General features: G+C 38.0%; 1 protein-coding gene across 1 annotated transcript in view; it reads right to left on the bottom strand.

The window, feature by feature from the left end:
* The window catches only part of LOC139143715 (adhesion G protein-coupled receptor E5-like), a 45,065-nt gene extending 23,839 nt beyond the window's left edge, over positions 1-21,226 (bottom strand). The window contains exons 1-2 of the mRNA XM_070714250.1: positions 21,068-21,226; positions 517-717 (exon numbers count right to left, since the gene is read on the bottom strand). Coding sequence (XP_070570351.1) covers positions 517-717; positions 21,068-21,155 — 289 coding nt within the window. The 5' untranslated portion in view covers positions 21,156-21,226. The remainder of the gene's footprint in view (positions 1-516; positions 718-21,067) is intronic.
* Between the last annotated feature and the right edge of the window lie 222 nt (positions 21,227-21,448).

The raw sequence follows: 21,448 nt of genomic DNA, 5'->3' as shown, positions 1-21,448 counted from the left end.
CTTCCTTTTCAAATTTCACTCCAACTTAAAATTTCCGGATTCAAACAGTAATGATGCAAAGTTAATTAGCTACTGTACAGCTGACAAGAATTGAGGTGTTAAATAAGATCTTCTTTCTGCTAGTAGAAAATTCTGCTTTAGATTTGCTGCACCTTATGGCCAGTAGGTTTCTATAGCGACCCTCGATTTTTAAAGTTTCTTGCCCGCTGGGCCAGCAGACATTATGCGTAAGTTTCGCGTATTGCATTCACTGCAAATCAATTTGAATTGATATTTTACAATACTTGCTAAATGTACTTATCTGATACCTGTTTTGCATGTGTAAGTGTGTAGGACAAGTAAGGCCGGCTTCAAAGAAATACGTTTTTGCTAGCTGCCAATCTCGGACAAGCTGGAAGTTACTGACAATTATTACCATATCAAATAAACTGTCAAGTAAATTTTAAAACGTTCAAGCCATGTAAACGGCGAACTATGATAATTCAAGTATATTGATTCTGAACACACAATACTTACTCATGCGACCACTTTCTGGGTAGATCAATGAAATGCTACCCACTTTGTAGTCATTGTGCAAATTGATGGCGATTAATGGATTTGTTACCCTGTTAGATGTGATACATGTCTGCACATCGCCATCTACCAAAGCTGCATGGCTCAGGGAATCTTCTTCGACAGGCGTACCCTCGATGTCTTTCCCTATTGCAATATTAAGACCTAGAGAGAAATAAACGTAACGTGTGCAATGAGCAAAAGGCACGAGTATCACATTTAAAATGCGCAAGCATTCCAACTAATAGTTATGTTAATATGAATTCGTGAAGTATCCGAAAAAAAAAAAAACTTCTGCAAGAATAACGAGTTGGAAAAAAATTGTGAAGTTTTGGGATGGCCATCAACACACAAGTTCAATTGCATCGCCTACATTAAGAGGATATTGTTGCTGATCGTATCGCTTCATTTTCTCCTCTATCGGCAGGAGGTTGTTTAGGGAGCTTTCAGTATTAAGGAAGGAGGGAGCTGGGGAAGTTAGAGATATTCTGTCATCATGTGTTAAACGTGACCCATCCCTATAGTCCGTGGGTAGGAGGGGCCCACCGTGCACCCCCACATCCCTACTACATGGGTATTTTTTTGTTCTTTAGGACCTGCTGAACAAGAAAAAAGATGTTAAGATTAGATATTTTGGGATGCACTACCTATCTGGGCTGGGTTTTGATGTGCATGTACCGCAAAAAATGGCAAAAAATTGGTAGGGGTAGGGGGTACTATATCCTCCCTTACATTAAGTAAACTAGCATGAAATGGCACAAACCATACATTTTTGGAAAGCTCAGATTCTGTTCTTTATGTGAAATACCAATTTTAGCAAAATTAATTTGTGTTCATAGAATAGGACGACTTTAAAATGAATTTTTTGACAATTTAAATTTTTTTACCAAAAATACCATGTAACAATTGTGATTTACTTTTTATTAAGCAAATTTTTTGACAGCTTTTTATGTTTGAATTATTTATTCTCACATATTAAACAAGAAAACAAGTGTTAACATTAGATATTTAACTATACACTACTTCTCTGGAGTCAATTTTGAATTGCGTGTATCTGTATGAGGTGTGCAAAAGCTGGGGGTAGGGGTACAACATTCTTTCCTTGATGAAGTAATCTGGCTTGAAATGCCATATACCTTATAGTTTTAGAAAGCTTAGATACTAGTCTTTCTAAAATGCATAAGGTTTTAGTAAAAAAATATGACGTCATAGAATTGGATAACTTTAAATCGATTTTTCTGGTAATTCAGTATTTTTAACCGGAAGAAAATACGATTACTATTGTTTCCTTCATATGAAACAAATCAAACAGATTTATGGATGTTATTTACTAATGGCAATGTGCTGAAGAAGAAAATAAATGTTAAAATTGGGTATTTACCATGCATTATTGTCTCTAGTCACTAAAATAGCAAGTTTTGCCAAATTGGTATATCGTGAATGGGCATTTTATTGTTATGTAATGAACTAATGCACAGCCTTAAAAAGAAGACTTTAAAACGTGCACACATAGTCATATTGCCATTTTCTCCTTCAAGGAAAATAGATTATTGATGACTGTCTATTTTTATAATTTAATTTTTAAATATTTTTCGACTTGTAGTGTAATAAAGGGAAAGTGGCTTCACACATCAGCCATCTCGTCTTGTATGTGCTTTGGTGTGTTTAGTGTCTGAGTTGTGTTTTGGCTGTTAGTGTGGAAATTAACAAGCGAGTCGTTAATTTTCAAATAAGCCATGGCGAGACGTGGGCGTAGTCAGATGTGTCCTTGACAGCGGTGACTCTTTTTTTATCCCCACGTTTCGAAACCAGAGCGGTCTCTTCCTCAGTCGCCTAAGATATGTGCATATCTTTTTTGTTTTATGTCATGTCGATATTGTTGATCTCCTGTGCTTCTGGCAGTGAAGCCAGAATGCTTATGTTTGGATCGTAATGTGCTTCGTTCGTTCATTGACTTGTTTCTAATGCAATGGACTTTAGCCTTAATCAGTGTGTCGCTGATGTTCGTATTTCTTTTGTAAGCGATGATCGGTTGTTTAGGAAATAAATTCCTTAATGTTTCGTCCTTTTCTATGTGATCCCAGTTTTCACACAGAGCTAGTTTGATAGCTTTTGTCTTTATGTATGGGCTATATCTTGTTGTGAACACAAGTGTGTTTTTCGTTCTGTTTTCTGTTCGCTGGTGTTGTAATTGCGTAATTCTGGTGGCGAACTTTGTTTGTGATGTAATTCTAGAGATTTCATCCTGTTTGTAGCCACGTTCAACTAATCTTGCATTGAATGACTTGACTTTAGCACCAAAGTTATTCTCATTGTTGCAAGTTCTGATGTACCTTAGTGTTTCGCCTTTGATCAGGCCTTTAAAGGTAGATTTTGGATTGCATGATGTTCTATGTAGGAATTGAAACGTATCTGTGGTTTTCGTGTGCGTTCTTATGTCCAGTATTTTCTTACTGTTATGTCGTTGACCTTTGTATACCACAAGATCGAGGTATGTATCTCATGTGTCGAGCTTTCAAACGAAAATTTGAAAGTAGGGTGCATTTTGTTGATGCCTGATGTGAATTCGTTCAGTTCGTGTTCTGTTCCTATAAAGATCATGAAAAATAATCGCAATCATACCAATCCATAATCCAATGACAGCAGGTCGGAATTCGCAAGACAACAGTTGCAAACACAGACACAAAACAGCACAGAACAGACAATAAACAGACGGTACACAAACAAAGTCATATTCATGAAAGAAAGATATATGGACCTCTGGCCAGAAGAGCAAGAAGTGATGTCAGGTGTTTCGAAAATAGTAAGCGCATCCTGCCCCACATGTGGCACCCGCCATATATCAATCTATAAGTCAGATAGGTAGTGGTCACTAACTAAGGCCCAATGTCACCGATGCCATCAGTGATCATTTGTCGAAGAGAGATATTGTATTTATCTACCAGCTTGCGATACCTGCCAAAAAAGCGTTTGAATGCAGAGACAAGTCCCGCCCTGGTGCAACCTTGACCCAACAGTCTGAAAGAGAGACGGCCACGTCTCTCCACAAAATCACCACATGAACTGCACGCTCCCGCATATCGTATAAGCTGGGAAATGCATACCCCACAAGCAGGCGAGAGTGGAACATTACTGATGAGGTGTGGAAAAGTGATGACACTAAAGTTAAAATCATCTCTCTTGTCATATAGCCTAGTAGAAAGGTGACCATTAGAGTCAAATTCAAGTAAAATATCCAGATATGAAGCAGAAAAGGCCGTTTCTGTAGTTTCTTTAATCTCCAATTCTGGAGGATAAATCATAGCGAGATACTCACCGAATTCAGAGCCACCCATAGAAACAACATCGCCCATGTATCCACATGTTAGACCGAAAGTTCGAGCTACAGAGACCTTTTTCTGTTTAATTAAGTTCTGGATAAATTCTGCCTCATATGAGAACAGAAATAAGTCTGCAAGCAAGGGAGCACAGTTAGTGCCCATAGGAATTCCTATACACTGTTGGAAAATGTGCCCTCCAAATTCTACAAATATGTTGTCGATGAGGAAATCAAGCATACTGATGTCTTTCTCGGTATAAAACACTTTAGCGCCAGTTGCACTTTTAACAAAACATGTAGAATTATACCCTAATACCACATATTTGCAACGGCGTGAACCGCCCTTGTAGAAAAATGCTTGGCCGATGATGTCCCTCAAGCGTTCTTTCATTTATTATGTGGTATTGTGATATACAATGTGGAAAAATCGAAAGTTTTAATAGATGTTACCTTTGAAACAGATCCCGATTTCAAATCCTCCAAGAGTTCCTTCGAATTTTTCAATATCCACATTTGATTTATACCACTCCGAGAAAAGACAACATCACAGTATGATTGAAGTCCCCGTTTAACAGTACAAAGAACAGAAGTCAGTATCTTCGATAACTCTGTAGTTGAACATTTTAAAGATCCTGCGATAAAACATCGTCTCTGAATCTAAGCCAGAGTAATATTTTCGATCTGTATTCACGTATTATTTTCATTTCCGTTCGATCAAATGTGATATCAGCCACATTCGGTGAAGACGGAGAACCCATTGATACACCCAGGATCTGTTTATAGAATTCGTTATCGAATTCGAATGTGTTGTTTTTGAGAATAAGTGTTAGCATGGCTAACATGTATTCTGTTGGTGGCATTTTCATTGTTGTTCCTGGTTGCTGTTTTGGGATCGTTCTGCGTCTAATGCTTCGCCTATAAGTTGAGTGGCTTCGTCGTGTTGTGTGTGGTGTACATAGACACCACATCTAATGACTAATATTGCATTATCGGCAATTTTGATAGTTTCAATTTTCCGGATAAATTCAGTGGTGTCTTTGATGTATGTTGATTGTTTTACCACGACTTGTTTAAGGAAATGATCGACGAATTCTGACATGTGGAATGTTGGGCTTGAGCACCTGCTTATGATAGGGCAACCTGCGAATTTCGTCTTTGGTGGCGACGGTTTGTGTATCTTAGGTAATAGATACCATCGTGGTGTCCGTATTTTGAAGTTAGACGGATCAAGATATTTGAATGTATGATAATCTATATGTTTTTTATCATACATTTCTGCTGTCAGACTGTGTACTTGTTCGATAGTTCGTGGTGTGTCGTCCGCTAGCAGTTTTGTATAGTATTGTGTTGTCGCTGAGTTGCCGTTCACACTCATTGATGTAATCTATTGTGTCAATAATTGCTGTCCCTCGTCCTTTGTCAAGGGCTTAATTGTAACATTCCTGTTCCGTGATAGCGTTCTAATCGCTATTTTTTCTGCTCTTGTCATGTTTTGCCCAGTGTTGTGGAAGGGGATATTTACTAGAGCTAATTTTGTAGCTTCTAGGTAATTCTCTAGATTTGTGTTTTCACTTGTGTGTGGAGTCCTCGTGGACTTCATTTTAAATTCGTGATTTTCAGTTTTTTTGTATCGCATTATGTATTGGAGCCTGATTCTCCTAATGAATTTGTTTGCGTCTTGTGCAGGATGAATTCTATGAGGACGTTTTGCTGTTGGGATGAATTTCAACTCTTTGCCAAGTGCATTGATTTCTGCGGTTGTTAACTTGTGTAATGATAGATTCTTGATGAATCTAAGATTCGTGTTGTTATTTATCTTTCTCTGTTCGGCTTTTGTACGGCGTTTAATTGTGTTTGAGATCTTATTGTGTCTCCTGTTGTACCGTGTTTTTCTGGCTTTTTCTTTTTTGTGGTATTTTCTGTTTTCTGTGTTTGACACTGTTTTGTGAATGTTTGTGTTTTGCCATGATGATTATGTTACGGTAGTGTTGCGCTCGTAGTTAGGGGAATTACGAGTTGAGAGGTACCAGTCTGGATCGTAATGCTTTCAGTAACAGAAGCTGACACACGAAGATGTATATTTAACACAACCTTGTACTTTATTGCAAGATGGCGACCGTAACGTTCACTGTCAACGGTCTGATCCCAAGTCTTAGTCTAAACTCTCTACAAAGTTAAATACATCTTCAAACTTACATAATTACAAAAGTTATCACGTGGTAATTTTCCCGCCAGTCTTTGATTGTTTCTTAAGATTAAATAAGATCACACCATGGAATATCCCATTCTCGATTGTTCTCAATGAAATCTTAACCAATAATTAATTAAACTATCACACTATCTCTTATCTGCTTCTCGTACGATCTGAGTCAATGAACTTCACACGCCTTGGCCACATGAGGGACGCTTCAAGATAAAATCTCTACAGGGAGGGGCGTTACACTCTCCCACCTTTTTTATAACCAGCGTCCTCGCTGGTCAAAACGAGTGACGAAGCATGGCGATAGCGGACAATTGCAATCTACTTAAAATAAAAAAAATACATTAATCGTAAGGCAGTGTGGTTAAAATACGCATAAATCACATATTTTACAAGTTAGCATAAACTCATTCATTATTCGTGCACCTACAAAATTACAGACTAACATAAACGCATCTAAAATACTTACAGAAATACTAATAAAATCACTAAAATACATTCAACTACAAACTCAAATTCAACTATTCTACATAAAATACAGAAAATCGACGAAAATCATTCGAAAATCGTAACATGTATCAATGATAATTTTCTTTAATTTGTGTGAAAGGGTGGGTTAGCTGGAAGGGGTGGACATTGAGAAGGATGACGTAATTTTGCTTGGTGTATTCTGATATCACGGTCAAAGGTTCAGGGTAACCATAGTAACGACCGTTAGGCATCACTAGACTGTAGCAAATAGCAACTCCTGTGCCAATATTCGGGGCTCTTTCTATCTCCAAAAATCTTCATAAAACATAAAACAACAACAGCAAAACATCGACACAAAACATCATCAACAACTTCAAAACTCCAAAAACAAACGCGATAAACCTCACTATCGCTCTATCTCCAAAAACTCAATTCCTCAGGCCATCGGTCAAAACTAAGGACCATTGTATCACTTACGGATCACTAGCACTGGCATTCCTAGCCAACTGAGGGGAGATACACAACAAAACATCCAAAACTCCTTACACTTACTTCTTCAACAACAACATAACTTCAACTTCATCAAAACAAAACAAAACAACACTTCAAAAAGAAAGACGCCTCGTTTGCATACAAGTCCAGAGAATTATCCTAATAAAAGAGTGGTTTCCAAAATACCAGAAAATTCACCAAAAACAAAAAAGTCATGTATGCTTATTTGCGTTGCTGTCGGACCTTATGAGTGGGTTTACCTATAGTGGGGACTGGATTTGACTTCAAACTTTCCAAAGCTGCGTCATTCAGATTCTCCTCCGGTTCCCATGTGTTATGTTTCGCATCGTATCCATGCCATTTTATCAATATTCGCGCTTTCCATTTCGATATCTACATTTTTCAATTTTCTCTATACCAAAGTACTTATTCTTATTATTATCATCACACTCATCATCAGTTTGTGATACAGAAAGCTGACTTAATCGTTCTTCAGCGCGCTCACGAATTTCGCGGCGACGTTGTTTGTTTCGTTGATTATTATCAGATGACTCGAGGGGCGTTTCACTGGCACTAAAGTAAATGTCGGTATCTGACTCTAAGTGGTAATCTACAGTTGCTGGGTGTGGCATGTTGTGTACGTCGTCGTTTGTCTCACTATCATCAGCGCTGTACTGACTTGATTGCAAATCTAACAGTCGGCGTGGTCTCAAATGGGCGTGTGTCAATCTATTAACGTGAACACCTTTTTGTACGGCTTTACATTTCCTATTGGTCGTAAACGGTAGTTTACTGGGGATACTTGTGCGCTGATTGTGTATGGGCCTCGATAGGGATGGGCGAACTTGGACTTTTTCCGACTGCCACTGCTGGAGAGTGTAAATAGACTGTATTGCCTACTTTAAACTTGACAATCTTGCCCAATTTTCTGTCCTGTCTTTCCTTCATAACATTTTGCGCTCTGTGTATGTTTTCTTTGGCTAACCAAACCGCTAAGTTTCGTTTCTGCGCTATGTCTTTCAAATGGAAATCTATATTTCTTGATCTTGACTGTTGTGGCAAAATTTCTACATCCACCGGAAGTTTCGCTTCATATCCGAACATTGCCATGAAAGGACTGACACCAGTCGTCTCATTCGGACTTGATCGATATTCAAACATCACGGAAGCTAAATATTGATCCCAATCATCTTCTCTTTCAGACACATACATAGACAACATACTCAGAAGACTCTGATTCATACGTTCCGTAGCCCCATTGGAGCTCGGGTGATAAGGACTGGTAAAACGTTTTGTAATTTCAAAATAACGACAAACTTCTTTGACAATTTGTGACGTAAATGCTGGTCCTTGATCTGAGATTAAAATACTCGGGTAACCGAACATGCAAAGGATTTGCTCAAACATAATCTTAGCAACTGTCTCAGCCTTCATATCAGGGGTTGCAAATGCCCAACTAAATTTCGTCAAATATTCCGTAAACAACAAAACGTACTTATTGCCTTGTTTTGTTTCTTTCAAGGGACCTAGAAAATCAACTCCAATTCGTTGCATAACTGAGGACACGGGGATGGGGACCAAAGGCGCTTTACCTCGAGGACCGCGCTTGTGCGAGTGACATTTCACACATGAATTTACGTAATCAGTAACATCCTTGATCATTGTTTTCCAGAAATAACGCAATCTTATAGTCTCCAAAGTACGGCGTACGCCTTGATGACCAGCTGTAATATCATCATGCATTCTCTGAAGGATATAAAGTTGCAATGATTGGGGAACCACAACCTGTCTAACGCATTTCTCTTTATTTGCAGCCTTACCTGTCGCATTCCAGTAATGATATAACACACCGTCTATGATTGCATAGTTATCACTATCACATGTCACGTATCGCGCCAATTTATCGTCATTCGGTAATTTGCCTTTCTCGATAAAATCAAACCAATATTTTAACTGACTATCTTTTCTCTGCAAATTCTTAATCCGTGTCAACGCCTCATCTTCCTCTACTATTTGATCAGTACTACTCGAGTCACGGCGATTAATCTCTAGATTTCCATCGTCAACATCATCACTAGATTGTAATTCCGTGCCTGTTTTAGATTCAGTCTCTGTATACAATTGTCGTACATCCGTTACAACATCATCATCGGAGGGGATACCTATTTTATTTACTGGGACCACCGATTCGCTACTTTGAATTTCCGTAGACGTACCTGTGTCATTACCTTCATGTGATTTTGTCGCATCGAAATCAATGTACTTCTGATTTTTCATCATCAATGAAATCTCTACCACTGAAATCGGAACTATTGTCACAAACTTCCGAGTATTTCCTACGAGACAATCCGTCCGCATGCGCAATAGACTTCCCTGGTTTATGAACAATTTCAAAATCATAACCCTGCACTTTAAGTATCCAACGAGCGATTCTACCTGAAGGTTTCTTAATTCTGAACAAATACGGGAGATTTGCGTGATCATTAATAATTTGAAATTTCGTTGAACGCACGTAAGGGTCGCATTGGGCCAAACCATGTATAACCGCGATAGCCTCTCTTTCTGTAGTTGTGTATCGCTGTTGCGCTGCACTGAGGGAACGCCCACCATAAACGATAGGTCTCTCTACTCCGTCTTGCTCTTGTGTCATACAAAACCAACACTATAGGCTGATGCATCTGTGTATAATTTGAAAGGTTCGCCGAAACGTGGAAATCCTAGAACTGGGGCAGTAATAAGGGCTTGTTTAAGACTATCAAACACTTCCTGACACTTATCATTCCAATAAAATTTAACCTCCCTCTTCAACAATTTGTAAAGGAGACCAGCAATCTTTGCAAAATCTTTGATAAAAGGACGATAAAAAGCCAACACAACCTAAAAATGCACGTACTTTGGAAACATTCTTGGGGACGGGGAAATCTCGAACAGCACTCATCTTTTTCGAATCAACAGAAATTCCATCTTTGTTGAGGATATGACCAAGAAATTTCACCTGTTTCTTACTAAAAGAACACTTTTGAGGATAAAGTTTCAATCCAGCCTCACGGAGGCGAGACAAAACCGCGTCAAGATGTTGTAAGTGTTCTTCAAACGTCCTTGAGAAGACAATCAAATCATCAATATACACCAACACATAATGCCATAACATATTCCTGAAACTGCATAGTACGTTGAAAAGAATTAGCTGAATTTCTCATACCTTGGAGAAGTCGATTAAATTCATACAAACCATCATGACAGACAAAGGCCGTTTTGTGGGTGTCTCATTCGTCATTGGCAATTTGCCAAAAACCGACATCATGTCTAAAGTCGAAAAGTACTGGGGATTTTGATCACCGATCATTTCAAGAGACTCTGTAAGGTTTGGGATAGGAAATACATTTGGTTTAGTAAGAGAATTTACTCGTCTATAATCTAAACAGAATCTATATTCGTTCGATGATGATGATTTCTTGACGAGCACGACCGGGGAAGAGAACTGAGAAGTGCTTGGGGAAATTTACCTTGGGCCAGCAAATATCAACTTCCTTCTCAATGACCTTGCGCTTTAATTTCTGGTCAACTCTATAGGGCGGCATTTTAACAGGTTGAGCCCCCGGGACTAATTCGATTCTATGCTTTATGACATCACAATAACCCAACTTCTTATCATCACCAACAAATGCTTGTCGATTTTTCCATAATATTTCTTGCAAACTCTTTCTTTGTTGATCACTCAAAAATGAATCACTAAAATCAAACTGACTCAGAAATCGTTGGCGGGCGGTTTCATTTACTTGCTCATTCACATTTGCACCAACATCAACATCCAAATTATGAATAGTGGCATCCCCAGGAAGAAAACGGAACACCCCCAGTTTTGTTCCCTTTCTTATGTACACATCCCTTTCGGTCGTATTAACTAATCTTACCGGAACTTCGTTCGTCTTTGTCATCGATAAAACACGTGCTGCCACGACTCCCAAATGGCTCAAAGTTTTGGTGTTTTCTGTATGTCCCAGAATTCCATCGGGCATATGACCATTAAATTTACCGGAAATTTCTAATTCTGATCGAGGTGGAACAGTGAAGCCCTCGGTAGCCTTGACAACCAAAGCCGAACGAAGCTTTAATCTCTTACTGGCAATATCAATTACAGCTCTATACTTTGTAAGAAAATCAACACCAATAATTAACTTTTGTTTCAAATTTTCAACTAAATGAATTGACATCATAACTTTCTTACCAGCAATATTAACACGTGCATTTACAACTCCCTTAATTGGAATTTGACGATCATCAGCTAATTTGATTGCGTTGTAATTTGACTTGTGAATTCTTTGATTACGCAATTTGGGAATTTCAGATAACAAACTCACCGGAGCAACCGTAATGGCAGCACCTGTATCAACAATTGCTGGAACACTCTGATTCATTATATTAACATTGATAACACTAATACCTTGTACACAACTATCATCAATATTCAAATTACACACGCTCTTAACATTATCAAATATCCCCTTATCTGGCCGTTCACAGGTACCATCCCCTTGATTCTTTCTCCAAACACCTGCCGGCTTTATTCGTTTTTTTCTTGGTATCCACGCCCCCCTGCCGGACAGTTACGAGCAATATGGCCAGCTTGACCGCAATTATAACAAACTTAAGCACCTTGCCCAACATTATTATTACTATAATTACCGCTCGGACATGCAGATTTAATGTGCCCAACCCCTCCGCAATTATAACAAACCACATTTTGATTGATTTGCCGATTTTGAAAAGTTTGTTGTCTCCCATTGTTCCTGAATTGCTGACTATTGTTCCGTTGGTACGAGTAAGAGTTCTGTCTCTGGTCATAATTATCACTAAAATTAGGACGTCTACTTGTACCGGCGCTGGTGAAATCCCGCTTGTCTCTGCAACCTGCGGTATGGCGGCCTTCTTTTCTTCTGACAGAGTTTTATTCTGTTCGACCAGCATCATGACGACCTTCGTCAGTTCCGATGTCGAAGAACCATCGTCCTCAGGCAGATCAACCACTAACTCGCCGGTCTTCGCGGATGTGAAAGCCGCCCTGAAGTCCTCGGGGTCCCGTCCAGCGACAAACTTCTTCAGCTTTGGCCATAGTCCCTGGAGGAAAGCGCTCAAAAGTTCGGCATCAGCTCGACCATACCGATCACACTTGTCTTTCAGGCGACCTGCATAACTCTCCACAGATTCGTTCGGCCCCTGGCGAATGCTGCAAATTCTTCATCATTACGCCACCTCGGTGCCTGTTGGGTAAAACGCTCACGAAAAGCGTTTCTAAGGGCCTCCCAATTTCCCAAGATTTCCTCTGTCTGTGAGTTAAACCAACGCTCAGCCTCATCAGTCAGTAGCAAACCAAAGACATCACGGATATTGTTTGGCTGTAATTGTCTCAAGTGCACGTACAGTTCAAACTTCCTCATCCATTTCTGAGGGCAGTCGCTCTCTCGCCCAGTGTACCTAGGAGGCATGATATTTGCACTAATAGTCAAATTGTCAACGTGCCTACCTAGAGCATCCATTTCGGCTTGTCGGGCTTCTTGCCCTCGGTCTCGCAAACCCTGCACCTGTTGAAGTATCTCTCTGATGCGCTGCTGGAGGTTGTCATATCGCTCATCCTGCTGCTGGTTCAGTGGTACAGCTACTGGTATTTCTGCTTGTCTGCCATGTTTTGTTCTTGTCGCCTGATAATTCTACCAGATCTAAGAATCATATATTCGTCCTGCTTCAGTATACCCGGATTCTCCACCAAATTGTTGCGCTCGTAGTTAGGGGAATTACGAGTTGAGAGGTACCAGTCTGGATCGTAATGCTTTCAGTAACTGAAGCTGACACACAACGATGTAGATTGTAACACAACCTTGTACTTTATTGCAAGATGGCGACCGTAACGTTCACTGTCAACGGTCTGATCTCAAGTCTCAGTCTAAGCTCTCTACAAAGTTAAATACATCTTCAAACTTACATAATTACAAAAGTTATCACGTGGTAATTTTCCCGCCAGTCTTTGATTGATTCTTAAGATTAAATAAGATCACACCATGGAATATCCCATTCTCGATTGTTCTCAATGAAATCTTAACCAATAATTAATTAAACTATCACACTATCTCTTATCTGCTTCTCGTACGATCTGAGTCAATGAACTTCACACGCCTTGGCCACGTGAGGGACGCTTCAAGATAAAATCTCTACAGGGAGGGGCGTTACAGTATTCTCTTTTTGGAGAATGTGGTGGCCTTGAAAAAGGCCGTTTGGTATGGGTTTTAAAAGACGGGACCGATTATGTTCGTTTCCTGGAACGTTTGTGTTTCGGGTTTTGTTTTGCCTTCTTTTTTGCCAATTCAATATATTGGCTTAAAAGGCTCTTGGCTGTCTTTTGTGTTGCTGGATCTTGACTACTGTTGATTTCGGTTCGCAGTTCGGCGATGAAGGTCTCTATGGACTGGTTGTGCTGTGCCTGATGTTGTTGAATGTACTCTAAGTACAAGGTGACAAATAAATTACCACACTTGCGCTCGAGATGTTGCCACTTTTTAATGAAGTCAGCACTCGGTTTTGGTTCAGGCAAGTACGCTTTAAGGCGTACTTGTAGGCTCCTTGGTGTAGTTTTGTGTTAGAGAAGCGTTCGAAAACTTCTCTTTGCCTGGTTATTGCTCTCTGCGTTGAGTGGAGACTTCTTGATTTTCAATTACGTCTGGCTTTGCTGTGCTGGTCAATGGGCTGAGTGGACTCGACGGGGTGTCAGGTCGATGTTGTCCAGCTGTTTTGGTTGTGCCGATGGAATACTGTCGTCCATGAAGAAAGCCACTAAGTCAAAGTCGTTCATCATGAGATATTCTGATCGCTTGTGTTTGACAGCTATTTATCTGGTGTTGAGTCGATTGTGATCGATATCGCATCATTTTGATTGGTCGACTTGTCTGTTTTCATTGCCTTCTGATTGGTGGTGTAATAAAGGGAAAGTGGCTTCACACATCAGCCATCTCGTCTAGTATGTGCTTTGGTGTGTTTAATGTCTGAGTTGTGTTTTAGCTGTTAGTGTGGAAATTAACAAGCGAGTCGTTAATTTTAAAATAAGCCATGGCGAGACGTTGGCGTAGTCAGATGTGTCTTTGACAACCGTGACTCTTTTTTTATCCCCACGTTTCGAAACCAGAGCGGCCTCTTCCTCAGTCGCCTAAGATATGTGTATATCTTTTTTGTTTTATGTCATGTCGATATTGTTGATCTCCTGTTCTTCTAGCAGTAAAGCCAGAATGCTTATGTTTGGATCGTAATGTGTTCGTTCGATCATTGACTTTTTTCTAATGCAATAGACTTTAGCCTTAATCAGTGTGTCGCTGATGTTTGGGGTATGGGGTAAGGTTTGGTCCTATTTCATGAAAACTATAGAAGATATTGCATATTGCAACATATCATTTTAGAGAAGAGTAAATTAACTTTCTAATGGTACCCCATTTGCCTCGTTATGTTCAAAATAAGCTCAGCAGAAGACTTACAAGAAGACAGGTTTAACAAAAACGAATGCGAGTCAGTAATACTGGGATTTTTCGGTACCCTTCAAAATATGAATGTTACAGCTACAGGATCCCAATATTTTTTCTGTTAAAAGTTTATTCCAAGTTTCTAACATGTACCTGTAGCAAATAACACAAAGTTAATACACAGCATTGCCTTTTGTATTATGTATAGGTAAATAATTGGTGGAATTTAGATTAGTTTTGACAGTAATTTGATACATAAAACTTTGGGGTATGGGGTAAATTATGGCCCTATTTCATGAAAACTATAGAAGATATTGCATATTACTATATACCATTTTCAAGAAGAATAAATCACCTTTCTAATGATACCCCATAACCTAGGTCATGTTAAACAGTAGGCTCAGCAGATCACGTACAAGAAGACAGGTTTGACAAAAATCCATGAGGGTCACAAAATCCTGATTTTGTGGTACCCCTCAAAACATGACCCTAACAGCTATTGAGTCCCTATAATTTGTCTGTTAAAATCCCATTTCTTACTCTAGGGATCCCAAGGCTTCTGAAAATTACAGGTTTGTTATCCTGTGGGGGTGGGGGGAGGTACACGTAGACGCCCCCTCTAGCCTCGGCCTAATAGACTGTTAGTAATGCTTGCTGTATAAGGTAAGACAAGGAGGCATAGACAATTTTCCAAATATGTCTTATCAAAATTATTTTATAGAAAAATATTTAAAAATTTAATTATAAAAATAGACAGTCATCAATAATCTATTTTCCTTGAAGGAGAAAATGGCAATATGACTATGTGTGCACGTTTTAAAGTCTTCTTTTTAAGGCTGTGCATTAGTTCATTACATAACAATAAAATGCCCATTCACGATATACCAATTTGGCAAAACTTGCTATTTTAGTGACTAGAGACAATAATGCATGGTAAATACCCAATTTTGACATTTATTTTCAGAAAACCAGTATCTGAGCTTTCTAAAACTATAAGGTATATGGTATTTCATGGCAGATCATTTCATCAAGGAAAGATTGTTGTACCCCTACTCCTAGCTTTTGCACACCCCATACAGATACACGCAATTCAAAATTGACGCCAGGGAAGTAGTGTATAGTTAAATATCTAATGTTAACACCTTTTTTCTTGTTTAATATGTGGGAATTAATAATTCAAACATAAAAGCTGTCAAAATTTTGCTTCATAAAAAGTAAATCACAATTGTTAAATTTTGGGTAAAAAATTTCAAAATTGTCAAAAAAATTCATTTTAAAGTCGTCCTATTCCATGTACACAAATTTATTTTGCTAAAATTGGCATTTCTCATAGAGAGCAAATCTGAGCTTTCAAAAAATGTATCGTTTGTGCCATTTCATGCTAGTTTACTTAATGTAGGGGAGGATATAGTACCCCTACCCCTACCCATTTTTTCCATTTTTTGCGGTACATGCAAATCAAAAACCAGCCCAGATAGGTAGTGCATCCCAAAATATCCAATGCTTACATCTTTTTTCTTGTTCAGCAGGTCCTAAAGAACAAAAAATTACCCATGTAGTAGGGATGGGGGGATGCAAAAGTGGGTGGTAACTTGAAATGCGGGTATTACTTAACCAGCACTGCTTCGCCCCCGTAGCATTCCGTATTTACCCCACATTAACATCCCTCTCTTACACCTCTGTCATTTGCTTGTTGTTTTGAATTTGACGATTTTTTATGTTAATCATACTAGGTCTTAATCTAGAGGGACTGTGCTCTTATTAAAATCATACTATATGTAATTAACCTACATGGTGCACATGTTATACTTGTTAAATTCGTAAGTATTGTGTGCCCCTTGCACCCCAGTGTGTTGTGAACGGATATTTTCGCGTGATCACATCTGTTACACACATAAGCACTTCTAATCACTCTAACCTAGTCAGGTCGATTCATTTCAGTAATAAAGCAAAAGAAATTCACAGATATAGTTAATTTAGTATTGGGAAAATGTTAATAGTTCTCAACTGAGACATCAATGTATCACTATAAATGTATATATTCTGAGAGACAGGCAAACCGTATTGAGTTAATTCAGAAACGTTTTCTTAGATATTTACATCATAAACAGGGATGTGACAGTGACTTTTCATCTTAGTGTAATTATGACTATAACTTCCTTTGTAATCTTTTTAAAATTCAACCTTTGTTCTTACGTAGGAAAATATTTGATTGTATGTTTGTGCGTAAATGCCTTTTATCTTCTTATGACTCTACAGATTGTACAGGATTTATGGTCTATGCGTACCTAGATACTCCTGCTAGACATAGACCTCTATTACACATCCCTTATTGTAGAGTTTATGTTACAACAAATGGCCTGATTGGACGTACGTCACGATGATCTGATTGATAAGGTTTGCAATGTCCATGTTTTTTAAGAATCTTATTCAACTTTTAAAAGACATGTTAATTTGTTTTTGTCATTGTTTGACTTTTAGAGTAATTTTTTATTTGTTTAAATTTTAGTGTTTCTTATCCTTTTGTATTTTCTTGTCTGTAAGTGGCTGCCTGATGGCGTTGTTGATGAGCAAATAAAATGATATAAAGTATAGTGTACCGACATTATGTATTATTGTATGTATAATTGTGTGTATATGTACTGACATATTTGGGTGAAATTGCAATATCATATTTGGTATACATCTATGCACATCTAACCATTACCCTAATTTAGACAATTATACATTCATATACATTCAATACATCATCGCAGGAATGTAGCCAGTTTTGTATCAGGAAAACTTGACATTTTTAATATTCGGTGAAAAATTCTGGCCCACATGCACATCACCCCTCCCTAATCAACCCAAATTTATATCTGAAATTAGCTATCTTGAATGCTAAATGTAAGTATTATACTGATAAAAAGACAGATTTACACATACCATGCAGACGTGATCTCTATCGTTTATGGTGAACACCGTTTCAAAGGCTAAGTTTGCAAAATGTGATCCTCCCAAAAGGCAGGTTTATTAAAAAAAAGGACTCTCCCCAATTTTCCCGGTCAACCCTTCCTGTTATTTGTGAAGTTTCCCCTACATGTGGTTGAGTATCATTATTATGCTTAATACAGGCCCACATTGTTTGAGGAGAGGGTGAATTTCATGCTCAAGTAAAGTCCGGAATTGGTTGCGTAATCGCCAATCAACAACACGAGATGTTACACTGAGGTGATCAAGGATCGAGACTTATGTTGTACTTGATTATGTTTAATTGTCTAAGGATGGCCTGATTAGGGAACCCCTGTCAGGTGGCATTGTAGTGCAGGGGGTCTGGCGTAATGAGAGATCTGCTAATCAGTATAGGAAGTACATGTACAAATTAGTAGTCCTTACGATGATGGGGGTGATGTAATGTTCACACCGAGCAGGAGCTGTAGTCATGGCTGCCGGCGAGTTAATGATAATATTTCAGTTTATTTCAGATTTGGTTGGAACGTAAGGTGGGAAAACGTAACAAATAATCCAGTTCAGTATTCAGGCACCAAACCGCAGTTATGTTAACGGATTGATAAGGATCTTCACCAAACGTTAACCTCAAATCAGCGGACATTTTGACCGCTTATTAAGAATAATATCAACTGTTGTATATTAACAGCAAGCAATTTCAAAAATAAGCTCGCAATTAAAAATTGAAATTCAGCTTTCACTGCACTTTTTAAGCTAGAAAAAATAATAGAAGTCGTTTAATAATCTTTCGCCCTCGGACATGTTTCTTCGCGTTTCAACTTTCACAAAAAGATTTTTAGTGTCATGCACATAATTATATTTTTGACTGTATTATGTAAAACGTCAGATTAGTTTATGAACATACGTTCAAATGTAAAAATAATTTCTTAATGAACTATTGCAATCAGAGTCGATTCAATTAAATTCAAAAACGAGTCTGTCCCACAAATGCCCCTGCATAGAAACGTAAACGTTTTGTTTGATCGATGCAGTATATATATCAAACATAACATTCGAATAAACTGCTGAAAAGCAATCAAGATAATGAGGCACCCAATACCAATTACAAATTACAATTGTGATAAACAGGTGTTTGCTTAACAAACACAGCATTTATAAAGTCATGTTTGTGCGTCTAAAACCGCAATGACGTATGTATCCATGGCAACTAAACAAGAAATATGAACATTAAAATTGGAATTGGAAAATTTTTTCCGTTACGTTTAATCAAAGATAAAGACATTTTAAAATCGGGAAGAAGAAATGTCAACATATTACAGTAAAAAGAAGACATGGTCGACGAGACGATCTGACTCATTTCATTGCTAATGTAAATATTTCAAATATGGTTAATAAAGTAAAGGTCAATAAGAATACAAACACCATGGTAACAAAACAGTCCTGGACAGGAGGACGGCTAGTATGGAATCAACTCTAAGTATGTTACAAAGAACAAGGAACCCTACTGGTCGTCGAGTGTTCTTTGTGTCAGCTAGCTAGCGAAGACATTTAAGCTACATTTGTCAGCCACATTAAACGGTATAGCACTAGAAATTGGCTATGAAATGAAAGACATAGTGCACTGATGTTTCGCAAGGTTTAAAAGAAATTAATCAAGCAAGGTCAGAGTGTCTACTTGTATTAAGTAAATGCCTAACAACTTACTAATGTTAAATGCAATGTAACCTGTTTTTCGAGGAGCCTTGTTTTCAAAATAATGCACTGTGCCAAAAAGCTTTATTAAGATTATTCGCGAGTAGAAAATGAAAGACTTACCATTTTGCTGATACTTTCCTCAATAAAATTTTCAACTAATCTCTTATCAAATCAAAAATAAACATCACGAGTCACCATGCTATGTTTTAAATCTGAGAAAAAAGTCACCTGATATGTACCAATTTTTGAAATTCTTAATTTCCATCATCCCTGCGTTAACTCTATAGGGAAACATACAATTTTAGATATTTGCATACGTGTTACGGTTCACTACGTGATATTAACTCGCTTCATTGTTATTTAAAACATTTCAAGTGAGCTTGATATACTGAGGAAAATAAGAATACGAGCCGTCATATCGATATTAACATTTATTAGAACACTATCATCTTAACAAATCAGAGAGACATCCATCCCGACTGCTGGACAAGAGGACTATTGAGTATTTAATTAAATGTAGGTCTTGATAATAGAAATGGCAGTATGTCAGCCATATTAATAAGTTTCGAAAAAGAAATTGACTTCGGAAAGAAGAAACATTCAGTGCATGCTTAAAGCCCCGATCACTGACCAAACGGCCTTTGGGTTACAGTGCCAAGAAGATCATACATTAATGTATCTCACTTAATCACTGTAACTATAGAGTAGCAACAAGTTGATGCAGATCTGCGATACGAAAATGGACATGATCGCTCGACATCAACTTGATCACATCAAATAAAATATTCATGAATTTTTTATGAATACGAATTTGAAAGAATCTTGCCAACATATTTACTGACGTAAGCCAAACATACGGCTCTCAAAGTGTATTGTTCTCCGAGGACCTTCATGTTTGGATCCCCATGGAGGAGACAAACTTTGAATTATCATTTGCGTACTAATGTAAGCACTTGGCAAGATTAATTAGGGAAAACGCAAAGTACTGTTTATTTACGACAGCCGATGGATACAGTAAAATGATATTCAATGCAATAAATGCCTCCGTAAAATGGCAACATGTTCAACAATTTTTGTTGTTGGTTGATCAAACCACTTGGTCTGCAAACTGAGCATATATAAAATGTTCTTCGGTCACAGCCTGTGTGAGAATTAATTTCATGGTACATTTTTGTGTTCGGTTTAATCGGTTTGAGGATTTAACCACGCTTTCGCTTAAGTGCACCGTTTTTAGGGCAAGTTCTTTGACAACAATATGGCGACAAAGACGATTCTGAAGATAACGTACGCCTAAAAATGATAAGTTTTTTATCCTTTGCTCGAACTTTCCACATTAAAACTTCCTTTTCATAATCAAGAAAAAATATCAGAGTTAACTGAGCAAGTGATTTGATTAGATAAACGACTACTTAAGATTTGTCGATATTTAAAATTCGATTGTAGTGTGTGAACTCCATAGCCGAAATTTAAAATTGTTGTTTTCACAAATACAGAACGATTCCATAAGCTCCATGGGCTTCAAACTATGTCCATAAAAACTTAAGATCAGAAAAAACTCTTCATATTTTTAAACATTTTCGTGTCAGATAAGAATATCTCAGAGGTTTATACTATAAAGACAAGCGTCACTGTCATCAGAAGAAAAATAAAATCCAAACCAGCTATTACAAGAAATAATTTTAATAATGTTCTAAAATAGTTTTGGTCAATTGGTAAGAAGAGAAAACTATGGGACGCCTCGTACCTTTACTTTAAGTACCTTGTTTTTCTACGTTTTAAGTGTTGATGTAAACCTGAAGTATTACGAAAAATGTAAATCTGGTGGAAAGACAGAACAGCTTATGTTTTTTTATCTCGAATCTTCAATATTAGAACATTACCTACCTTGATAGTCAGCATTAACTCGGCACAGAGATATAAACATGAACATATACGTCTGATATCGTACCATGAAGTGGCGACGAGTTGCCATTGCTTCTTTTTAGACAGGATTATGTCTGACGCCTGGCAGCTTACACTCTTCTGAACGACCAAACGCGAATGGCTGACTCAAGTATGAAGTTAATGACGATCGTAATGATCGTGACGTGTACACAGCGATTGAATGATTGACTCAAGTGTCAGCGTGGGCCAAAAGTAACCTGGCAGAGATATCACTCGGTATGAATTTATGCGATCGCACACACAAAGCTAATTTTGTCAAGAGAAGTAATTCCAAATGAAAACATATTAAAAAATCAATAAGTTATTTAGTCATGGTCGTAA

This window comes from Ptychodera flava, chromosome 11, assembly GCF_041260155.1.
Source record: "Ptychodera flava strain L36383 chromosome 11, AS_Pfla_20210202, whole genome shotgun sequence".
NCBI lineage: Eukaryota > Metazoa > Hemichordata > Enteropneusta > Ptychoderidae > Ptychodera > Ptychodera flava.
Note: the sequence above shows the minus strand (reverse complement) of the source record. Positions and strands in the feature narration are given on the sequence as shown.